Source organism: Falco peregrinus, chromosome 5, assembly GCF_023634155.1.
Source record: "Falco peregrinus isolate bFalPer1 chromosome 5, bFalPer1.pri, whole genome shotgun sequence".
NCBI lineage: Eukaryota > Metazoa > Chordata > Aves > Falconiformes > Falconidae > Falco > Falco peregrinus.
Window position 1 is genome coordinate 21,343,487 of NC_073725.1, and position 21,470 is coordinate 21,364,956.

At 39.4% G+C, this 21,470-nt stretch overlaps 1 protein-coding gene across 2 annotated transcripts in view; it reads left to right on the top strand.

The window, feature by feature from the left end:
- DPY19L1 (dpy-19 like C-mannosyltransferase 1) overlaps positions 1–13,389 on the top strand; it is a 50,873-nt gene extending 37,484 nt beyond the window's left edge. For both annotated transcript variants that reach the window (XM_055805523.1, XM_055805524.1), the window contains 5 exons: positions 1,174–1,293; positions 8,073–8,247; positions 9,057–9,156; positions 10,544–10,669; positions 11,481–13,389. In XM_055805523.1, the coding sequence (XP_055661498.1) occupies positions 1,174–1,293; positions 8,073–8,247; positions 9,057–9,156; positions 10,544–10,669; positions 11,481–11,637 (678 nt within the window). In that variant the 3' untranslated portion in view covers positions 11,638–13,389. The remainder of the gene's footprint in view (positions 1–1,173; positions 1,294–8,072; positions 8,248–9,056; positions 9,157–10,543; positions 10,670–11,480) is intronic.
- Positions 13,390–21,470: the final 8,081 nt, after the last annotated feature.

Genomic DNA, 21,470 nt, shown 5'->3' on the forward strand with positions numbered 1-21,470 from the left:
GCGAAGGAAAGATGTGGACCTGTTGGAGCAGGTCCAGAGAGGGGCCACGTGATCAGAGGGCTGGAGCACCTCTTCTGTGCGGAAAGGCTGAGAGAGTTGGGGCTGCTCAGCCTGGAGGAGGCTCTGGGAAGACCTTATAGCAGCCTTTCTGTGCTTAAAGGGCACATATAGGAAAGATGGGGACAAACTCTTTGGCAGCACCTGTTGTGACAGGACAAGAGGTAATGGTTTTAAACTAAAAGAGGGTAGATTTAGGCCAGATAAAAGGAACAAATTTTTTATAATGAGGGTGGTGAAACAATGGAACAGGTTGCCCAGAGAGGTGGTAGGTTGCCCCATCCCTGGAAACATTCAGGGCCAGGTTGGACGGGGCTCTGAGCAGCCTGATCTAGTTGAAGATGTCCCTGCTTACTGCAGGGGAGGGGCCTTTCTAAGGTCCTTTCCAACCCATTTCTATGATTCTGTCATTCTGTGACATAGAATTGAATGGCAGATTTCTTGCATGGTTTCTTTATTTGAACCTAAGCCAGCAAGGACAGTGAAAAACTTTCTTAACAGCAGTTTATTTGTGGTTTGTGCTATAAGGAATATCATACCATTCAAAATACGATAATCAGTTGAATAAAAGCACTGATTGCAGTAGTGCTTTTATGATTTACCACAGTACTTCCACAAGAAATCTAGATTCAGTGAGGAACGGTGAATGACATCTCTGATGCTTTTTAACCTTTTTTGAGAATACTAAAGCAAGATGCCTGTGATTCTATGAATACCAAGGATGATTTTATTTGCTTCTTTCATTCCGTACTTGGGGATTTTAGGTATTAAATAGCAAGGTCTCTTCCTGTAAAGAGGTTATACAAGAAATTTTACATATATCATGGCTTGTTTATGTTTCAGGATCTTTTGCATAGCCAGCCATTTCTTCAGCTCCTTTTGGTTTTATTGTTAATGTTTATCCTTCCTGTTAGTCCATGCCTTGGCATACCACATACGCTTTAGAAAAAAAGGTAACAAAGTCCTTATCGTTATCTGAAATGTGAAGATCTTTACTTTGACTTGGACTCTTTCAGACAAGCTCAAAGTGAAAATGAAGCTGTATGTTTAAGACACAAATTAAAAAAAGTATGCAAATAATATGCTTCTGTGTGTTTGTTTTGGGTTTTTTTGCAGCTGGTATACCATGCATTGCAGCTGTTGGCGTACAGTGTCCTAGCAATTTTAATCATGAGACTAAAACTGTTTTTGACACCACATCTATGTGTTATGGCTTCCTTGGTGTGTTCAAAACAGGTAAGGTCTTTTTTTTTTTTTTTGTTATCCTGTACTTACATCAGTACTTACAGAATTATCCAGATATTTGTCCTAAAGCAAATTTCTGTGTGTGTAATTGCTGAATCTGAGTGTAACAGTTGAAAATAAACCAGATTATATTGCCTGCGAAAAATATGGTTACACAAGTCCCATTCTCCCCTCTCCCCAAGTAAAGCAAATGTCTTGTTTTATGCAACTTGTCCAAATTCATTATTATATGAGCTAATATGCTGTGTGTTGAGCTTGAACATAGGGAGACATACACTGGATTTTATTATATTTACACACTTCTATGCCACTGCAAGTTTTTTATTGATTTGTAATAATTTTATCCAGTAGTTGACTTTGTTTCCACTGTGTTTTCACAGCTTTTCAGAACTTACTGCCTTGCATATTTTTTGCGTATTATTTCCAGAAGTATAGTTTTGAAGGTTTGCATGTTTAAAACATTTCAACCTTTTAAGTCCTATGCCTAACTCAGATTTAATTTTCCTAGCTTGAAATAACATATTACCAGATGTAGAAGATCTTTTGAATTGGCTTTGCATCTTTCAATATCTGTGTTTTTGAGAAGTGAACTTGTTGAATCTGTATCTAAATAGCTGTTTTAGAAGCTTTGCAGCAAAAGTACGGTAAAGAGTCCTTTGTCTGGGAAGCAGACAGGGAAGTAGATTGAAAACTGGTGGAATGGCTGGGCCCAGAGGGGGGTGATCGGTGGTACAAAGTCTGGTTGAAGGCCAGTAACTAGCAGTGTGCCTCGGGGGTCAGGGTCAGTACTGGGTCCAATCCTGTTCAACGTCCATATTAATGGTTTGGATGGTGAGGCAGAGTGCGCCCTCAGCCAGTTTGCTGATGGTGTAAAACTGGAGGAGTGGCTGGTACACCAGATGGGCATGCTGCCATCCAGAGGGACCTCAGCAGGCTGGAGAAATGCGCTGATGGGATCCTCCTGCAGTTTAAGAAACAGGAGCACCAAAGTCCTTCACCTGGGGGCATCACAACTGCAGGCATTAGTACATGCTGGGGGCTGACCAGAGGAAAAGTCAGACTCTTTTCAGTGGTGCCCAGTGACTGGATGCCGTGAAAGGAATGGTTAGGTCAGGTCGCTTAAAGAATGACCACCAAGAAGTTTAGGTGAAATGTTTATTATGAATATGTGGAAATGTAACTGCACAAGGTTTGATGGCAGTGTTCACTCTATTACTTAATACATGGAGTAAACGCACAGACTTAAATCAAGTTGAAATCAAATAGAATTGAGGTATAAACAGTTTATAAAGATCAAAGGTGTAAAAGGGTAAAGGAGATCCTCCCACCGAGTCACGAGGTCTAGAGTAGGCCCCCTTGCTTTCCTAACTCTTGCAGAGTTTAGGTGCGGCTGGATCCATTATTAGTCTCAGACTTGGTCAATGGTTTATGTCTAAAAGGGAAAGATAAAGAAAGTGGGGTAAAGAATAAGGGAGACCCTTCTGCTGGGTTGTGAGGTTCAGAATAGACTCCCTTGTTTGCAAAACTCTCACAGAGTTTAGGTGTGGCCAGATCTATTCCTAGTCTCAGACTTGGACAATGGATTAGATTTGAAGGGGGTTGGGGGGTTGAGAGAGAGAGCAAGTAGGTTTATTCACATTTCACAAGATTTTAGCAGCAAATCAATTTGGTTTAAATCACAGAATTACATAATTAACCTGACTACTTCAAGCTTGCAATATATATTACAGCAAAGGTATACCTGTTAAAAGTTTGCCCTTGAGTTCAGTGAAATACTCATGTCTTTTGCCTTTGCATTCCTCAGCGGGCAAAGGGTTGAGCCTCGAGCAGCTGGGGCACCAGCCCAGGCCCTGCCACTGACTTGCCGTGACAGTCCCCCTCGTATCATAAACTTGGTGGTTTGCGAGCTCTGAAGATGTGTCCTGCTCAGAGGGAGATGCTGGTCACAGCCACTGTGGTGCAGGAGAGCTCAGAAGGGTCTCATGAGATGGCTGACTTTAGTCATCAGCAAAGTTCCATCCCAACTGCAGCCTGAGCTTGTCATTTTCTCAAAACCTCCAGGAACAGTATATTGTTCTACTCTGTTGCCACTCGGGCTATGATGTGGTGAGAACATTCCAGGATTGTCAGGGAATAACTGATGATTTCCATTCTTCTTCCCTGCTTTGACCAGCCAACAGGAGTTCTGGTTGGAACTACGGCAGTGCCATCCTCTGCCTCGGTCAAGTAGGAGTTACCAGTATGGTCAAGGGGCACTTAATGCCCCACTCGTCACCCAAAGCGTTGAGGCTTAGCTTATGGTTACTGGTACGGACAGTGCTGTTCTCTGCCGAGCAAGAGTTGTTGATGGTCAAGGGGTACTTAACTGCCCAACTCATTACTCAGGGCACTGAGGGCTATAGCCAGCAGCTCCCGAGGTCATACGGCGGCCCAGAGAAGGGGGTGAAGTGCACCCCTACACAGGACCAGAGGCTGTGAGCACACACTGTAACACAGGAGGCTCCCTCTGAACATCAGGAAACACTGTCACTGTGAGGTGACCAAGCACTGGCACAGGTTGCCCAGGGAGGTTGTGGAGTCTCCATCCTTGGAGATACTCAAAAGCCATCTGAGCACGGTCCTAGGTAGCTGGCTCTCAGTGGTCCTGCTTGTGCGGGGGGGCTGGACCAGATGACCTTCAGAGGTCCCTTCTGACCTCAACCATGCCGTGATTTTGTAGAAAGTGTCCTAAAGGTGAATTAGGGTTGTGTGGTGAAGGCAGTTACTGCCTGTGGAACATCTAATGGCTGTGTCAAACAACTGGAAGATGCGTGAATGAGAGAATTACGCAAAGAGGAGAAAGCTTTCCCATGTTAAGGCAGCTGAACAAATTGTTTCCCAGCAAACTGAATTGCTTCCCTGGATGTTCTTTCAGGGAAGGACAGTTTTTGATAACTGGACAGACTACACAGTATCAGTCTGCTTAAATGTTGTGCTCATCACTTTCTTGATGCGCGTTTTGTTACTTGGCATAGGTAGAAGTGCTGAGTGTTTGCCAACATCAAATGAATCTGTACAGTGAACATAAAAATGCTAAAAACATGCCAAAACCTCATTAAAATTATCTTTATTTTAGCCGCTTTGTAAATTAGTGTTGAGACACAAGAGAAATTTATTTTATGCTTTTGTTATTCTGTAAGGTTCATGGGTGGTGTTTCCCAGCTCTTAGTCAGCTGTTCTTGAAGTAGTGGTGTCCTCTTAAGTGGTCTGGTTGTTTAAGTAATAGCAGTTCCACTGTGGTTAAATTTTTCTAAATGAAATTCCATGAGGTGTTTATGAGTAATTTGAAATGAAGTTGCTTTTCAAAAGTCAGAAAAGCAAAAAGAAGCCTGTTTTCTTTTGACGTACAATTTCTAGATAACAATTCCCATGTAGATTAATTCTGTCCAAAGTAAATATCTTTGTTCTTAATTCTTCTTGTTTTAACTGTGTGCTCTGAAATAAAATTGATCACCTTTTCTGCCCTGTTGTAACTGAAAAATTTTTGTAGAATTTTCTAGTGAAGTTTAGAGTTAGAAGTATTTCTGTGTTTTATGCCAAAGGAAGAGGCCTCTTGGCCTTCTGCGAGTTGAAAAACAATACAATTTGAACTGTGTTTTTTTGCTATATGGAGAGAAATGGTCTCTGAAAGATAGGAAAAAGTATCTTGCAATTGGTAATGACTGAAAGATGAGCTGCTAGGACTGGTTTCTATTAATTTGTAGCCTTGTTTGCTTTTTTCTATATAGTAAGCTAGCTGCTACATGGCGAATTAGTAAAAGTTTTCAGCTGGTGATCATTTTATTTATTTTTCTTTTTTTAAAGCACCTGAGTAATGGCACTATAGTAATTTATCCTGGATTGTTGTTTTTTATTTTAGTGCTGCAGCTAAGGCCATCGGGCGAGTTAATGAAAACTGGTGCTTTTGGAAATCATTGTGTATTGGATGTTAGAGGATGCCACACGTTACCACTGTGTAAATATTGGAAGAAGGACAGGTTCAAAGTACTCTGTCAACATTTTCTTCTGCTTCTAATTGCATTTTGGTCCTTGGTGGTTCTGCTGTTTTCTGTGGTTGTAGAGTGAGAGTAAGCTTCTCGGGAAGCTACAGTTGCAGGTGATAACCTGTTCTGGGAGCTGCTGCTGTAGAACCAGATGCTGGGGTCCAGGGACTTTCTTCCTCCTTTGCAGCATCATGGTGCCATAGCTGGCTTGAAACAAACAAGTTCTGAATGCTAGGGAAGGTAAAGCTTTAGATTACTCCAGTTTGGACAGATGTTCTGTGCCGCAGATGATAAATGACCAGCTGCCCCATATAGTAAGGCTGTTTAATTACATGAACAATGTAAGTAAAAATAAAATTAATTCCCTTGTCTTGTTTATCAGTGAAGGTTCTTTTGCCTGTTCGGTGTGTTCCTTAGATTGGTGCTGACTTCTACATGTGAAAAACAAGCTAGACTTTTTTCTGGTCTGGCTGACGTTCGCTTTCTTTAGTAGAGAGCGGCTGGTAATCTTCCAGGTAACACATGGCTGGCTTCAACATGGGAGAGAAACGCCGGCCCGTGAGGCTGTTGGGCTGCTCTCAATCAGACCACTTCTAGGACTGCTCTGACTTAAGCAAGCAAAGGGATAAGAAAACTTTTCTTTTTGAGAGTCAGAAAAATATCAAGTGACCTTTTTAGTGACTTTTTTTTCTGTCCTGCTTGGCTGCTGAGCAGAAATAGCATTTTGAGGTTGAAAAAAACTTGACCATATGTGCAATACTGATTCAGAAGAATTGCTGTGATGGAGGGAGATGAGAAGGGGAGGATGGGGCTTGTGACCAAACAATTGATTAACACTCAGTACTTTTACTGTGATGTAAAGTTTTAGATGTTTGCATAAAGAGTAAGTTAATAAGCAACAATTTGTTTTTTTACAGATACAATAAAAATTTAAGCAAATTTAACATATGCAATTATGTCATTGTAACTGAAGTAAACACTATCCTTTAGCAGACCATGAAAGTTTAGCTGCAGTGATATGCTAGTACAACTAATTTATTTTGAGGCTATAGATAGATAATGTGTTAATTTCAAAATATATCCTTTTATTAGTGAACAGTCAGCCCGAGGTGGACATTTGTAGCACAACCCAAAACCGAATAAAGAGGCAGAAGGCATACTAGAATTATTCTGCACACGGGAAAGAAATTTTATATGTTGTGTTCTTTCAGCCCATTGCAGGAATCTCTGTGCTTTCCATTCCCTCAGTGTTGCGGCTTGTGGCACCTGGTAGACAATACAAATGATAGCTGTTTACATCCACACATTTCCTCTTCCTGTGAGGAGGAATTATACTACCCTGAGTGGAAATTTTGAAAGCAAAGAAAAATAGCTGGAGAAAGACTTAACATATTCAGCTGACAAAACCAAGGGAAAAACCTTGAATCAATATAATGATGACATTACAAACAGCATCCTGTAGAAGTGCTTCTTTTGCCTTGTCTGTATGCTCAACCATTCTAGGCTCTTCATGTAAACAAAATAATGGTAAATTTAGATATTTTAAACTTTAACGAGGTTTTATAAAAGCATGATAGGAATGTGATTTTTCTTTGACTTGAAAAGCCATGGAACTCAATAAAGTATTCCAAAGTTCTAAGATGTTCTTGAATTGAGATTTTTGTGACTGTTGGTAAAAAGGAGGTTTGCTCATGTAGAACAGTGTATAAATGAATTAATTTCCCTTCATCCTTCCAGACCGACACTGTGGTGAGGCATATTTGGTATAGTAAGTTTCCCTGGATAGTATTGCTGTACTTGCTAGATTGTTTAGAAAGTCTTTGAGGATGAGAGTGGAGTACGCTGTATTTTTGGAGAGGTGACTTGAGAGATTTTTAATAATCTAAAGTAGTTTACAATTAGTTTATAACAACGATAACATACACTACCTAATTAGTGTAGTCAGCTTAGTGGGAGATTTTATTGTGAAACTTTATTTTATCATTTCATGCTTTAATTAAAAAATGGATAAAGGTACTCTGAATGAAATGTATTTATTTAGTGCAGGTTTGATATTTTTTTAAATGTGAAGCCTTACTCCTAATTAACAATAGCTTGAAAAAAAATAAATTCACACTTTGCCTTATTTAAGGTTTAGGTCACATATGGATGAGATGAAGTGTTCTTGCTCAAACTAAACTTCAACATAGCAAATTTGGTACTTCTTTCTTCTGAAATACACATTTCACGTATTTATGAGTATTTGCTTAGAGCCTCCAGCAAACTCTCTTTAGGAAAAAATGCAAGGGCCATGTTTCCAGTTTAAGAAAGGGAAGAGTAGGATATAAAGCAGCATTAACATTATATCCCCAAAGTCTGCTTTTCTGACATGAATTTGGAAGTTTGTAGTTCAATCTCTAATCCATATATTACAGCTAGAAATTCTTGATTTAAATAGGAGATAGAATGCTGTCAAAGTGCAGTTAGCATTACTGAATCATCTTTTCTTGCAGAGTTTGACATTTGAACTACAACTCTGAAAGCTGCATTAATGTAAATTTTTTTTTTTTTGTAGAGTTACAAATATGCCCTACATTTGGTAAACATGAATACCTCGTATGAGGTCTCATAGAAGTTCAGTGGAGAAGCGATGGCAGAGATGTTTCATATTGTTATATGTGTTTGGTTCCTTGTAGAGAAATAAAAATGAATTGCACTGCATACGTTAAAGAATTGTTGTCTAGAAATTAATTGATTCTTGCATTTCAGTTGTTTGGATGGCTCTTCTGTAAAATCCAGCCCAAAACGTTGGTCTTTGCTATTTTAGCATTGATGGCAATAGAGGGATCAGCAAACCTTCAAACTCAGTGGAACATCATGGGGGAATTCAGCAATTTGCCACAGGAGGAACTGTTAGAGTGGATAAAAGTCAATACCAGACAAGGTAAAGTATTTAATAATGTATGATTTTCCCCATTTACTGTGAGATGTAACTGTAAAACTTGGTATGAATGACTGCAGAGGTATTGCTGCTATCTCTGGCTTTGCCTTGGGACTATCCTAAAGCCATGGTTTAGTCACATATACTTGTCCGTATAGAAGCTATCTCAAATGAAAGGGACACCAAAATCTTGCTTTATTAGACTCCAGGCTACCACTCTGGAGGTTCTAGCCACTGGTGTATTATTTCAACAAAGGTGTTTTTGCGAAGTCAACTAAAATAGATTTTTACTGAAGTGACGCTGGTCCTATACATGTGGGTCCATGATCGTAAATTTGCTAGAAAAGAGTTCAGAGTGTGTGTTTTGTGGTTGTACCCATCCTTTTTCTAAAATGAGTAAAAGTATCAGAAAACTATCTGGAAACAAAGCAGTTACCTTCTTAGCAGGGAAATGCTATCAAGCTGAAGTGGACTGAGGTTTTGTTGCTCTTTTTACTCTAGTGTAAGAAGTAACAAATAAAAACAGGTTGTCATAATGAATATGTTATTCTGCCCATTCAAGAAATGTAAGATTTATTAAATCTCCATTCTCAGATGTTTAGTTATCTAATTAAGTATATTAAAAACTGTTTGTTTGTTTTAAAGTGGTTTTGTGCGTTTCTGCTGGTACCATGTAAGGCTTTTTCCAGAAGACTACCCTACCCTCTGTATGTTTTTCTATAGGATTACTCTTAAGATCTTTGAAGATTGTTTTTCTGCTTTTATACTGCTTGATTCTTTATTTCAAACATGCCTTTCATTCTGTATTTCAGATGCAGTTTTTGCAGGAGCAATGCCTACGATGGCAAGTGTTAAATTGTCTACACTTCGTCCTATTGTAAATCATCCTCACTATGAAGATGCAGGATTAAGGTAAATTTTGAACTTGGGAGTTGATTTTTATTTGCTATTCTCTCAGTGTTGGTAATATACAGCAGGAATGGCATCATGTTATATTGTAAAATTTGTTCAAACCCTATAGAGCTTGATTTGTTATTTCAGTCAGGTTGAAAACACATGCAGTATTTCTTCAGGATTTGTGGTCATCAGAAAAAAGATGTACTGTAAGATCGATATGGCTTCAAACAGACACAAAAAAAATCAGCCTAATTGTGGAATTGGAATTGTGTATAATTATATCCTTTCTTCATTCTAGTTACTCCTGACATTGTAAACAGCCTTGATTTTTTTTTTTTTTCTCAAGATAGTCAATCTAGTTATTCCTATTAGCTTTCTGTGATTGGTTGTCATTTTTTTTCATTATAACAGATCTAATTACTGAAATATTAAGACTCATTGAAACTGAAGTTTTGTAATGAAATTACTGAGTTTTGTACTTATTTTCAAAATCAGGATATTTTTCTAAATTGAAATTTATTCATCTGAAAAATGTTATGAATGTCTGTTTTTGACTGTAGTATCGTAGCATCATTTTTTTGGTAATTTGGTAAAACTGGTTAAAAACCCCCAACATAACAAGAAAGCAAGAAGATGGAGATGAAGCAGAAAAGAAGGGGATTTATTTTACATGCCTTATGTCCTTAGTTCTGTCTGGCTTTAACTAGCTTTAACTTTTGGTCAGCCCTGAGCTGGTCGGGCAGTTGGACTAGGTGATCACTGTAGGTCCCTTCCAGCTGAAATACTCTGTTCTGTTCTAACTACAAAAATACAGGATGGGGCATTTTTTGGGAAATAAGCTGGAGATGATATAGTGTCAGAAAATGAACAGGAATTAACAACCTCATGCTTTGCACAATCAAAGGAGGATATTACTGGGTGATATAAACAGGATCGTGGTTTACAAGTGATGATTTTGCTTGAGTCAGCGTAGCCAGACATCAGGTCTTGCACTCTGCATTTTAAAAAGTCTGAACAAGGGGAATGAGTATGACCTTTTGCAGAGAGGCTGAGCTGGTGATTTCTTCTGATCACCTCCAGTCCAAGCAAGGTCATTTCTACCCTTGGATATCATATGGTGAATGCATTGCTTTGCCGTCTTTACATTTTCTGTTCACAGTAACCAAGGATCTTGTTATAAAGTTGTCTCTGCTACAGAAAAATCAAAGGGCTGTATACATTGTTCTTGGATTCATTGTATTTGTGAAGAAATAATCACATTAAAGCAAATGGCACTATTGATTTAGACTTTGTTTTAGCTGAATTGTCTTGTGAAAGAAGCAGCCTTCCTGTCTAGTATAAAGTTAAAGCTTACGCTCGCATGCTATGTTGCTAAATAATTTTTATATTTCTTTTTTTGAAGGGCCAGAACTAAAGTAGTGTATTCCATGTACAGTCGAAAACCTGCAAAAGACGTAAAAAGAGAATTGATAAAACTAGGAGTAAATTACTACATTCTGGAAGAGTCATTGTGTGTAAGCAGAAAAAAGTGAGTAATCTCACAAGAATAATATGCCGCTCAAACATGTGGTCTAAGATTCATGTCAAGTACTAGCTTTCAAATATTGACCTGTGCTTTATTAAAAGTGTCCAAAATACCTTTTTATCCATGTATTAGTAAGTATAATTAACTTTACCCACATTAGCAACCTTCTGGTCTTTATGTGCACAAAGGATTCACAAAGGAAACAAGTCATTATTCTGTGATGCTAAGAACAGACATGTGTGTATAATGAAAGCTTAGTATGAATAAAAGGTGCAGAGTAAAATATAGTTTGAGCACCAAAATATTACAACCGTTGCTGGTCACTGAAAATTTTGTCACATTTAAGATGTCCTTAAGAAAAAGCTGTGCTTGATGTTGATTACGTGCCTTAATAAAAATGCAGGGAGTTACTACTTTCTTTAAAGGTGTTTTATTTCCTGAGTTTTCTTTAGAAATGTTAGGAGTGTGAACCTCACCCTCCATTTTATAGGAAGTTTTAAGGGTCCCTGGTAATGCATATTGCATAATTTGAATTGTTTTATATGCTTCCTCCTCTAAATTAATTCTTACCATATAACCACAAAAGCAGACAAATTTTACACATTCCAATACTATTTTTTAAATTACTACTATATTCATAGATTTTGCAATCTGATAAAAAATTCTAATACAAAGACAAACTTAAAAAAATAGATGGCACAGTCGGGTGGGGGGGGGTAGGGGGTGGGGCTTGTTACAAAACTGAGTTCAGCAAGCTGTATGGCTTTCCAATGCCATTTCTTCATTTCTCTTTTTGTATTCATGTATTTTCTAGGCCTGGTTGCAGTATGCCTGAAATTTGGGATGTTGAAGATCCTGCTAATAGCTGCAAAATTCCTTTATGTACCCTTATGAGCAAGGATTCCAGGCCATATTTCATCACGGTATTTGAAAATAGCAATTACAGAGTTTTGAAGATTCCAAAGGAATAACATTTTAATGCGAAGAACCATCAGTCTTTCAACTTTTTAAACTAGCAACTATGAGAATTCTAAATCAGAAATACCTTTTCTACTAGACTTAAAATGGAAAAATATGTATTTTATTTTTTACCATTTTAAGTGAATTCTGATTATAGAAATATCTTAAACCTAACAGTTTGGATTTCTATTTCAGGGTCAGTCCCTTGAGATTTGCTATGCAAATGATTATATGTTTGCACATTTTATTTAACACTGATCCAAAACAAAGTTAAAAAGTAGCTATGGAAAGTAACTCCATTCTCAAAACCAATGATGTTGTGAAATGGGACTGTCAGAATGTCTTAGCAAAGCAAGTTTGTTTAAAGCTTTGGTGCTAACAGCTAGGAACAAAGGAATGGTGCTATAGCATCTGGCATCACGTTTCTCATGTCACTTCCATTACCCATCTCCCTTCTGGACAAGGTGATTCTAGAAGTTCTCTTAAAAGTCACGTAGTTTCACTAGTCACGTCTGAGAGAAATAAATTCTTTCTTTGAGAGGATTAAGAACTTTCATCATTTTGGATCACGTAACACATGCTTTTAAGCTTGCTTTTGAAATGGAAAAGTTTGTAGGCAAACTTGAAACTTCATTATTTAGGTGCATGTTCTTGGAATCTTACTGATATTAAAAAAGAAGACTAATAAGGGTAATATTTGCAGTGAGCAATAGTTTAGCTTCTCAGTGTCCAAGGATTTTTAGCATTCTTATGCATTCAGAGTAAGCTGGCATAATATACATGAAATTTTTAAGGGAAAATGCTTTATTCAGGAAAATCTGTCATAGCCTTAGAAAGATACTAAAATAAATCCTTCACTGCCTTAACTAGACCTCCAGCGCCTAACTTAACATGAAATTACTTTCAAAATTTATGCCCTATTTTCTTTCCCCCTATATTAGATCCTGCCTGGATTTTGTCATCAGAATTAATGAAAAATGAAATCTAACCTGGTTGTGATATGGGTATAGTCAATTGTGTGGGTATAATTGCTCCAACAGTATTAGACTGGTTCTGCAGTTTGTCTGTCATCTTGGTGTCACACCAATGTTGTAGGTAATAGAGAATTCACTTTCCAAGATACCCAGTGCAAGGATATCCTTTAGTCGTTTAACTGATAAAATTTTTGTATGTTTATTGCTGTTGGAAAGTATCACAGTAATTGTGATTCTACAGTTTAAGACTTGCGAAGTCTAATGTTTCTCTGTATATCATCCATGTTTCAGTTTTGTTTTGGCTTGTTTTTTTTTTTTTTTTGGTCCGACATCAGTCTGTTGATATGACTGGTCTTTTTAGCCCTGATGGCATCTAGCAATATTAGATGCTATGGGAATGGCATTTATCACACCTGCCACAGTATCAATTAAATGGCAACCTATGATAAAGTAGTAGTGTAACAACTGATGAGTATTCTACAAACTTCTTATTTTTTTAAAAATCTGTTTTATTGAGAGGGTGAGGGAGAATGGCTGAAAATGCATTAGCTTTTTAACTTTTACAGAATAGATTTTGGAAAAATTTCTATAAGGAAACTATCACAAAAAGGGCTTTTGGGAAGTCACTTTTTAAAATGTTAATTGAATTCAAGGAAGCAGGAAAAAAAATCTTTATATAAACATTGTGACTAGTGTTACAGCACAAACAGGTACTGTATTTTTATGAAGTTTATGCCAACTGTTGACATGTACTTATGTGTAAATAAAAAAGAAAAAGATGGAAATCGTTCTCATGTTTCTAATGGATGTTACATTTCTGCTCTTATATCTACTAAACTGAAGTTTAATTTGCCACAGCAGATATGGTTGCAGCTGAAGCCTCAACTAAACAATACACGGAAGTGCTTCAGATAATTAAACCAAACTCACACACCTCTTGCTGTCCTCCTTTCTATTTGGAATATTGGTGCAGGGATACGTGAAAAGACAGTGAGAAAATATCAAATACCTCTTTACAAGCAAAGTGAACTTGGAAGGTGGTTCAGAATTATTCTCTTTTTGTTCTAAATTTCTAAACTCCAGTAATCCAAGAGTGAAGCCCAAATACTGGTAGAACAAAGAAACATTTGGAAGTTAAGGTTCAAAGATGTACTTCAGCAAAATAATGTTCCTTATTTGAGGAGGTGGCTGTTGTTACTGAGTATATAGTCAGACACTAAGTTTTCAGCTTGTGCTGAGGGATGTTATCCTGTCCCTCTCTTTGAACTGGTCTTAAACCCTAAATAATTGTTTTCATCTAATATTAAGATGATAAAATCTAGTAATGAAAATATTAAGTAAAAAAATGCAGTATATGATTTTGGGGAAGCAACATGGGAATTCTTGAATTGGGTGTATCATGTTACGAATTTCTTGTCATCGCAGTAATTTGCTCTCAATTCCAAAGGAGAAAATTTGGGTTTAAACATTACAGCTGCTTTATACGTAGGAGCACCATGTTAACATGCTTATCACTGCAACTTGAACCAGAAAACAGAAGTTGGAGATTTCTTAGCTCTCACTGAAGTTGTTTTTCCCTTTGCAAGATCCTAATCAATAAATCTTTAACTCAAGAAAGTTAATTTTTAAGTATGTGCTGGCCTTGAAGTATTCTAGGCACAGAACTGGAATACTTCAGTCCCTGAAGTAATACTGGATCATCCAGATCTGTCTTTTGGAATCTGAAACACAGCTAGCTTTGAGTGCAGTAGGTTTCTTTGGTACAATGGGCACAATTACAATTTGGTATCAAACTTCTAATAATTGTGCAAGCCGTAATATTTAGTGAGGAGACTAAATAAGGTGCCTTTGTGAAACAAAGGTGCCAAGTCCTATTAAGTGCCGCCCTGCGCTTCATCGTTCTCATCTACCATTTAGAAAAATGCCTTTGTTCTCGCCTTTTTTTGCAAGTCAGCTGAAACAGTGAAACTAAATCGCAGGACTCGCTCCCAAGTGAAATAAACTCCTTCAGCAAAAGCAAGTATGTATGGAAGAGTGTAATCGCGGGGTTGTCAGAAATCAGCATTGTTGAAAGCAATTACAAAATGCTAATTATGGCTTGGGACATCTGTTTTGAGATTGCGTTGTTGTGTGGTTTCTGTAAACGCTGTTGTTTCACCTAAATTGCATAATGTGAAGGACTGCAGTAAAACACGATGTTTTTAAACCCAAAAGAATAAGGAGCCTCCTGAGTTGTTTCAGCAGCTGGACAAAGGAATCCAGATCCCAACTGATAGCAGAGCTTTTCCGTGCCAGCTTTGCTGTTGTGCTAGGAGGAAAGAGTAGTATGGCTGATGTGGTGTGAAAGGAAGACCTTCCTGTTTAAATATTTATAGAGTTTGGATGTTAAGGAATAATTACACTTTGAAATTAAGGCTGGGGACATAAAATGGCATGCAGAACTTTAGATTTGAGAACTGGTCAGCTGTGCAGGAATTTTGGGCAGTGAAACCTCTCAGTGCTGTGACAAGTTCTGAGCTGTAGCTATACAACATAAGCACTTTTATTTCATTTCAAAGTCAAATGTTAATGTCAAACTGTTCCTAGTAGAGCTTTAAGCTGACCTGTTGGGTTGGAACAGAGGAGTAGAAGGATTTACAGGGCAGAATCTCCTTCCTTCCCAGCAAATTGCCTTGTTTCTGATCTCGTGCTGTAGTAGTTCTCAGTTACAGATGAAATTCACATAATGTCTGAAATAGTCAGTTGTTTGAGCAGGTTCATCATGTAGTAGTCCAACAACTTTATTACTTCCTATTACAGCACATATAAAACACTTATTGTCAATAGATCATGAGATATGGATAGAACACATGGAGTGAATGAATGAGACAAGCTTCATATCTGGCCGAGGACCCAGGCAGGATCCCTGCGGCCAGTCCACCCTGTCAGGATGCTCAATATATAAATTGATTCTCAAGTGCAAGCAGCACTTGTTTTGCCTGTTTGGCAGGAAGGCTGAGATCTGGCTTTTAGCCTGAAGAATATGAAAACGCTTCCTGTATCTCGTTAGCAGTTGTCCTGTTGCAGGTTCAGTATTACCTTCTAAAGGGAAAACCTCTGTCCTGATGTTCCTCTGAAAGGAAACTAGTCACTCGAGTTCATTCTTCAGGCTCGATCAAGCTTATTTCAAAGCCAGTGCACCAAATTCTTACTTTCGTTACTAAATACTGCTGTGTTTAGACACCTGAGCAGTATCACCCTCACGTTACTGAGCAAGTCCCTAGAGCGTCTTAGGATGCAGTTAGCAAGCATTATTTGCAAGCAGTTACTGTTTTGCTGTAGATATCTGCCTGAGTTCTGCAGCAAATCCTAGCCTCTTCTGAAGTATTGGCTTTTATAGTTTAATTATTTATAAAAATTCAACTTTTTTTTTTTCCTTAGCTAAACAAAAGTAGCAAAGGCTGAAAATACCCCAGAGCAGGATGCCTATTTTTTGCCTGAATTAGCTTTATGATGGTGCTTGAATTACTGTCTTGTTCCTCTTTTGATTTTGATTATGAAAATGTAATGTGTCTATATTTGGAGAATTTTATCTTCCACTGCTTATAAAAATAAGCTACACTTAGAATCAAGCTTAGTAGCTGGGTAGAGTAGAAATTTTCATATTCCTGTAGTATTTGAAAACACAAGCTGTATTAAAGCGCTAGTAGTTGGTGTTTTCCTTAATCTTAGTTTTCTTTGTTCTAGATCCTTGCTGGATTTAGCTGCAGTTATGCTACAGGCGGCTGTATACAGGGCTATGCTACAGGCTGCTGTATACAGGATCTTTGATTTGATGCTTTTCGGCCATTTTTGTGTTGTTACATAATTTAAAAGGAATAAATATTTTGAGAAAGGAACAATGGTAACAAGATGATCAAAAGTAAGTTGTATTCCATGACTTATTTATTCAGCACTTTAATCTCAGAGTTTACTACTCTTGATGCGTATTACTCAGCAAGTGGTGCTGTCAGAATCTGTAACTAATTTTTAAACTAATGAGGCCTTGGCCATTTACTTGAATAGTTGCAGGTTTGTTTTATCCATTAGGTTTTTGCCTGAAAAAGAAAGAGGTTGTAAAAACCTTTGAATTAGGAGCCTGTGACATGTATTGCCTTCCTTTGAACCCTCGACGTGCAACTGAATTGATAATTGAATTTAGAAAGAAACCTGTCAGCGCTGATGGTTTGTTTTGTAAGATCGTCCCGACGCATAACAAAGTTGTGAAGCAATAAAGTTCCAATTGAAATAAATGGAAAAGCATAAATATTTGCAATGTCAAGGTGCAGCAGGACTGCTGAAAGGAAACATGGTTTCAATAAAGTCAGACTGTATTTGGAATGTGCTTTTCTGGTTTACTTTTTTATTTTTTTATTTTCTTTCTCCTGTGTTCTAGTTCATCTTATTTTGTTTCACTTCGATGTTGGAAAATGGGATAAAACTGAACAGAATAGAATTGAGCAAAATTGCATAGCTGAAACTGAGAAGGGGTTTGTGTCTTCCAAACGTGACTTGGTTTTTTTTCTGAACCTTGTCAAAATGTTTGGCTTGTGCCAATGGACTAGGTGATGGAAGCTGTGCATGTTAGCTGGTGTTCCTGGCCCAGGGTAGTCTGTTGTCATTCTCCATTGATCTCTGCAATTCATTTATTAATGAGTTAAAGAGCCTGGGCTTATTACAAGGTTAAACCTGGAGTTACACATCACGAGGACCTCACAAAAAGGGTAACAAGTGCAACTGGAGGAGAAAAAAACCCCACCAAAAACCCCACAGGTTATTTGTATTTGTTTCTATGATCTGGAAATAACTTCCTTGGCTACCAATTCCATATGTAGCAGGTCTTAACTCATTTCTGTGATGCAGGTGCTCACCACAGTAAACTACTAAGCACGTGCTATGCTGCGTAGTAATGGTAGGAACAGAAGTGGAGGTATCGCAGCTATGATCAGACTACGTGTGGCTTTGAACTAGTGATCTCGTAGGAGCTGGATTTATTTTTAGTGAAGGCTAAGCACGTTGCTACTAACAATCAGCCAATCCAGAACTGTGTTTTACTGAAGAATTAGTTTAAGCTACTATGAATCAGAATGATGTCTGTGTTAGGTCATAGTGGTGGTTTGACCAAGTTTCCCGTACTTTGACTGCAATTTAAGAGTGCTTTGGACAAATGTCGTATACTGTATCACGGTGTAATCCTTCAAAAGGAGTGTAAGCTGTCTAATGTGTGTAACCAAGCAGAAGAGCACAGAGGCAGCACGGCGGACATCAAAGAACTTTGTGCTATAGCTGCTGCATTCAAAATACTCTTGTTTATTACCAATTTTGTAGTAGATTACTTACAATTAGGATGCTTTTCAAGGCTGCAACAGAAAAATGAGGGATTATTGGGACTAGGAATCACTGGGAACATAATGAACAGCTCTGCATACAGGAGGAAGCAAGAGACCTTTCATCGGGAGGTATCAGGATGCCTACAAGGTATTCATAAGGCATAATGGTTGCACTCGCCTAAATCTGAGATACTATCTCCATCCACCCTCTCCAGAAATAAGCCCTTCTCCTACCTTATATCCACAAGCTGTGCTTGAGGAGTGGATGCATCTCCCTGCCTCTTCCATGGCGCCTTCCATGGCACCCACCATGCCTCCAGGGCTCGGAGGTGGTGGCTTCAGACCCTGCAGAGCACACCCATCTCTTGCTGAGCAGCGCTGAGCCAGAACAGGTTGGATGAGCACCTGCTTGCTTGGAGATCCAAGACGGCAGTGTTATTTGAATGTTACTTGAAGAGCTGTAGAAACTCAAGGCAAGTCATCACCTGGCCTGTGGCAACTGCAGTCCTCCCTCCTAGGGCACAGCAATAAGCCAGGGGGACCAGAGGTAGGTCCAGCCCCAGGTCCTGCAGTCGGTGGCTCTCCCCTGGGCTGACTGAGGGTGACGATGGTGCGGGGCAAGGGGACGGGAGGCACTGGGGGGGGGCGGCTGCCAGGAGGCTGTGGGGTTTGCAGCCATGTGTCAAGCTGTAGACATCAGTGCAGGATTGAAAGGCAAGCTGTGGATCTGAGGGATTTCTGTGGGTCTTGTGTGGTGCACAGGGTGACGGGAACTGGGCTGGGGACAGCAAGGATGTAAAGCGTGGGGCTGTGTCTGCATTTGTGTCTCTGACCAGAAGAGTTCCACGGTGCTGGGGGAGACAGTGATGTGTGTTTCTGCAACTTCACAGGTTATTTCCTAAGACGTGGTTGAGCCCTACCTTATCCTTTTTATTATCTGCTGATAGTTTAACTAAGTCAAACAAAGTAAGTGGCAAACAAGGCTTCTCCAGCCCCAGGCTCCTTCACTGATGCAAGCGGTATCTGCTGCAAAGAATGCTGAGCGCTTGTGGCTGGCTGTGAAGCTGTTAGGAGGTTTGATCTAAAAATACCCATTTAGACCAGGTGATGTGAAACTCCTCTTCCTGGTCTGTAGGGCTGGAAGGATGGGCTTCCTTGCGAGGGTGTTGGGGTGATCATTTCATAGATGCACCTAATACAAACTCACGGTGCAATGATGAGTAGGAAATAAAAATCTAAGGCAGCACATCTGAAAAGCGTGGATTAAAGGTATGTGGTCATACACTGAACACTTGGGATAAGGTAAACTAATGAAAAAGTATTAATTAGGCTGATCTGTTCTGTGTAATATATAAAAATACTACTATTTTGTGATACTAATTCTGTTCTGTATCATCTTATATATGAAATTATATATATTTCATATTATGTCCTATGTCCACATGCAGAAAGAAAAAGTAAATTAACTGTCACACACAACCTGAATTTTGGCTTGTGCTAGTTTTGGAGAGATTAACTTTGATGCATTTGTGGGTTTTCCAGTGTCTGGATCTGCTTATGACTGCATTTGTGTGCTGTGCAGTCAGAGGGCACGTGTGTACCCTAACAGCGACGTAATGCTGGCTCGGGCTTTTCATCCAAGGTCCCCTCACACGCTTTGTCCTCAGAGTACATTTTACCAGACAATTATTTTGGAAAGCTTTGACAGTTTGAAAGGCTGCCTCTTTTCTGGGTATGAAGCCAACATCAGGGGTCCACAAGGAGCTCTACAAACTGCTGTTGCTGGCAGAAAGCAGGGTCTGATCCTCTCACCCCCACTGCCCTCTCCTTTGGTTAGCTGAGTGCTTGTGCAGCCACGTGGGGAGCTGTGTATAGGGACTGGTTGCGGTAACACAGTGTTGCTGAAATTAAAAAGTGTTTGTGCAACATAAGCATAGGAGTGGACACATGCAGCCAATAGCTGAGAGCTGAAGGAAAGGGAAACGTGCATGCTGGAAACCCTTAGCCAGCCCTCTAATAAACTTGCTGTACGTTATAAAGTCACCCCTAAAGCCTGAAGTGGTAAACTTGTCTGTGGTGACAAGTGAGGTCTGGTTTTGATGTTGAAGTTGAGTATCTTTAAGGCTAAGCAGTGAGAGGTTCTGAATGCGTCCTGGATAGAGAACTGACCATGGCTAAACACCTCCCTCCTCACCAGCACTTGAGAGATCTCCTGTTAAAGAGAGAGACATTCCACATTAAAGCCTCAGATTTTATTTTCCATCATTTAAAAAAAATCATGAAAGCTTCATGACAACTGTTTAAGCTTATATTCAGATTTTTTTTTTTTGATTAAGCGGGGGAGAGGAAGTGCCTGATAAATAAGGTGCATGATAAATACAGGTCATCACCTGAGCAGTCACCAGCTCTGTGTGTGCAGGCACAGCAGGAGGGAAGTGTATGGCGTGAGTTTGTGTTGTAGGGTGAAGCTGTATCTGTGTCTGAGATACTCTGTGTAAGGTAAAGGGTTTGTTACTTTTATTTAGCATCACCTCCCCTTCTCAGATATGAAAAGAAGAAAACAATTGTGTGAAGGAAAACCTCAGACTGCACAGATGGCTCAACAGAGAGAGAACAAAGTTATCCCATCTCTTGTGTTGCCAGCAGTTAATAGGTCTGAAAATCCAGGAAGAAAAGCAAAGTGGTTGAACTGTGCCAAATACAAGAGGAGCAAAGTTCTTTTGAGCTTGCTCGTGTTTGGCTGAAACAGCCAGAGGTTTGGAGAGAGTTCAGGATACAGTTGCTAGGGAGTATCAGGATAAGTCTTTTGATTCTGGTATTTGGCTGTACTGAAGAATCAAAGCAAGCAGGCTTTGCACTGCTGTCGGTAGGTGCCATCTATATCACCCAGAAGGAGAGGTATTGGATACAGCTGCCCTCCCTGGCACTGCTCAGCTGTGTCTGTCCTGGGGGAAAAAGTGACCTGTAAGATCATCAAGTCCAACCGTAAACTGCGCACTGCCAAGTCTGCCACTAAACCATGTCCCCAAGCACCACATCTCCATGTCTTTTAAATACCTCCAGGGATGGTGACTCAACTGTCTCCCTGGACAGCCTGTTCCAATGCTTGACAGCCCTTTCACTAAAGAAATTTTGACTAATATCCAGTCTAAACGTCCCCTGGAGCAGACCTGTAGGCTTTTAGTAGTTGTCCCAGGCACTGAAGTGCTGAAAAAATGACTGCTGTGCTCAGCCCATATTGAGTGGGCCAGATCCAGTACCCTCTTGTCTTGCTGGAGGGACACACAGGGGTCCGAAGGACTTGCTGGAGTCTGGCACATCCAGGACACTCGGCACCTAGAAATCCTGAATTACAGCGGTCTGGCTGAAAGAGTGTGTAGATGCTAACTGAGATCAGCTCGCTGTCTGGCAGCACATAGCAGCATCTGCTAATCGATCAGGAATGAAGCTCAGCACAACAAGAAATTTGGAAATACCGAATTGACTGGGTGCACACCGTCAGTTTCAATCAAAGGGTGGTCC